Here is a 2,327-nt window from a genome sequence, read left to right as displayed (position 1 = left end):
TTTGCTCTTTTAGTTGTGAATGCATGGTGCTTTATCAATTTGTTTTTTTCTCGTTGTTGTTTTTGTGTTGCCCTTTGTGTCCTGTATGCCGTATTCGTGTTATTATTTGGTTGTTGTGATTCGATGGGGTTTTTACTTTTTATTATTGTTTGTTCTTGATTTTGGTTGTGATTTGTAATTCTGTGCTTAATTGTCAATTGGGTCGTTATTGCTTTGCTCTTTTGGCTGTGAATTCGTGTTTTTTTAATCGATTTGTCTAATGCTATATTTGTGTTATTATCTGGTTGTTGTGAGTTGCTTGTTACTGTTTTGATTGCTGTAGCATGGTAATTATCTGGTTGTTGTAATAAAAGGGGCAGTTGTTGGATCTCTCCGTGTATGGATAAAATAAAAGAAGGAATTTTTTCTTGTTGTACCGTTGTGTTTTGAATTTGATGTATTGTCAAGCTATGTTTATTGTGAATTCTGTTGGCGTTCGTGTTGTTGCATCTCAAAGTAGTAAGGAGGGTTAAATTGTGTTATGGTGAATTAGGGGAAAAGGGGGAACTTTGTTTGAAAAAGTTGTTAATTGGTTTAAGATGAGGACTGTCGTTGGGATGAATTTCCTCGTCTCTTTAGTTGGTTAGAAGGACAAAGGCGAGACACATGTGGAATGCAATCTTTTATGACGCAGGGCTTTTAACTTTATTGCGTGTAACATCTAATACATTAGTTCTATCCCGTGAACAAAGAAAGAGATTGTATCCTTATTATTCTTCGAGTGTAAACATTGTCTGCTAAAAACATACTCATCCAGGTTCTCTCGTATTGCCTGTTATATAGAGTGAAAAAATAGAGTTATGCAATTACATGTCTCGTGTATATATTATCGGCTACTCAACCTCAGTTGTGAGAAATTGGGAGTTGCTATAAATTGTATGCATTCACCATGATTCGTGTCAACTATGGTAATGGTACTTCACTTCTGTTATGGAAAAAGAATGGATTTTGCAGCTGTGTTTGCGGTCTCATATCGACCTTATGTAATTACAAAAGCAGTAGCTACAGTTGGTTAGAAGCCTAGAAACTATAGCTGTTTATGTAAGTATCCTATTTGTAAACCTCGACTATAACAACTTAAATAATGGTCCCTATCAACAACATAAAGCCCAATTAGTATGAAAATGGTAAGACACAGCCCAATACACCTAAACAGGCCCAAAAATTATTTGTCCCTCTCTCACAGCCGCTCACCATTTCCCTTCACGACGCTCCCAAATTTTCTCCTCTCACATGGACAAGTTTTTGTAACTTTAGTCCTGTATGCTTAAAAAAAATATCTAAATTGACACAAAGTTGCAAACTCGGCTATAACTTAAATGATTCTCCTAAAATCAGTTATCCGTACAAGTAATTGCACGCTTCGTCCTTCAAATGGACTGGTCTTTAATTTTTGTCTGAACTTATGCCTATAAGTTCTCTAGGAGCGTTAGCACAACTTGTGGATATTACGATGCGTAACTTATACACCTATAGACATAAGTTCCATGTTAAAGGACAACAATTAAAGACCAGCACAAAATAGGAACAAAAGTGCAAATGACCCGATAACTATCAGCAAAACATAGAGCCCAAATTATGAAGGGCAATTGGCGCGAATGCCCTTCAAATGTGCTGGTCTTTAATTTTTGCCCCTGTAATGCGTGGTCTTTAATATTTGCCCTTCTGAGCTAAAAGATAATAAGAAAAAGACGTTACTACCCCTACCCATAACATATAAAAACCTGAAAGTCTGTAACGAACCTCAAACAACCAATTAAACCTATCCATCATTCCAACAATAAACCTTTCAATCGTTCCATCATTTCAACATTTCACCGGAGAAATCTCCATTGATTTTGCTGCTACAACGTCGGAAAAGGAAAATACATAATATATAGCGTTTCAATTGAACGTAATTCAACTCAATTTGATGCTTTATTCAGTTTAGATTTGTTAATATTTGAAAATAACAACAAATCACCTTCTATGAACTAAACAACTGATATTCAGTTGAGATTCAACATTACGAATCATAATTTTATTCAACAACATGGAATTGATCAAATTTATTGCTTTGTTCTGATTTTGATTAGTTTATACGTTCCATTTGATTAGTATACAATGCTCAATGACTTAGACTTGAAATTATAGTAACTTCAGTTGACAAAAAATAATCAGGCAAAGTTCTGAACAAGTATGCCGGAGGAGGCAGAAGTTCACCTTGCAAAAGAACAAAGTATGCCGTTAGAGTCAAACTTTCATTTTCATAAGCAAAACATCAAGTATACAAGTGTTAAGAACTAGAA

At 35.0% G+C, this 2,327-nt stretch overlaps 1 protein-coding gene across 1 annotated transcript in view; it reads right to left on the bottom strand.

Moving 5' to 3' along the window:
- Positions 1–2,146: 2,146 nt before the first annotated feature.
- The window catches only part of LOC132034842 (eukaryotic translation initiation factor 3 subunit G-like), a 1,248-nt gene continuing 1,067 nt past the window's right edge, over positions 2,147–2,327 (bottom strand). The window contains exon 2 of the mRNA XM_059425190.1: positions 2,147–2,241. Coding sequence (XP_059281173.1) covers positions 2,147–2,241 — 95 coding nt within the window. The remainder of the gene's footprint in view (positions 2,242–2,327) is intronic.

Source organism: Lycium ferocissimum, chromosome 10, assembly GCF_029784015.1.
Source record: "Lycium ferocissimum isolate CSIRO_LF1 chromosome 10, AGI_CSIRO_Lferr_CH_V1, whole genome shotgun sequence".
Lineage (NCBI taxonomy): Eukaryota > Viridiplantae > Streptophyta > Magnoliopsida > Solanales > Solanaceae > Lycium > Lycium ferocissimum.
This window is presented reverse-complemented; position numbering and strand designations above follow the sequence as displayed.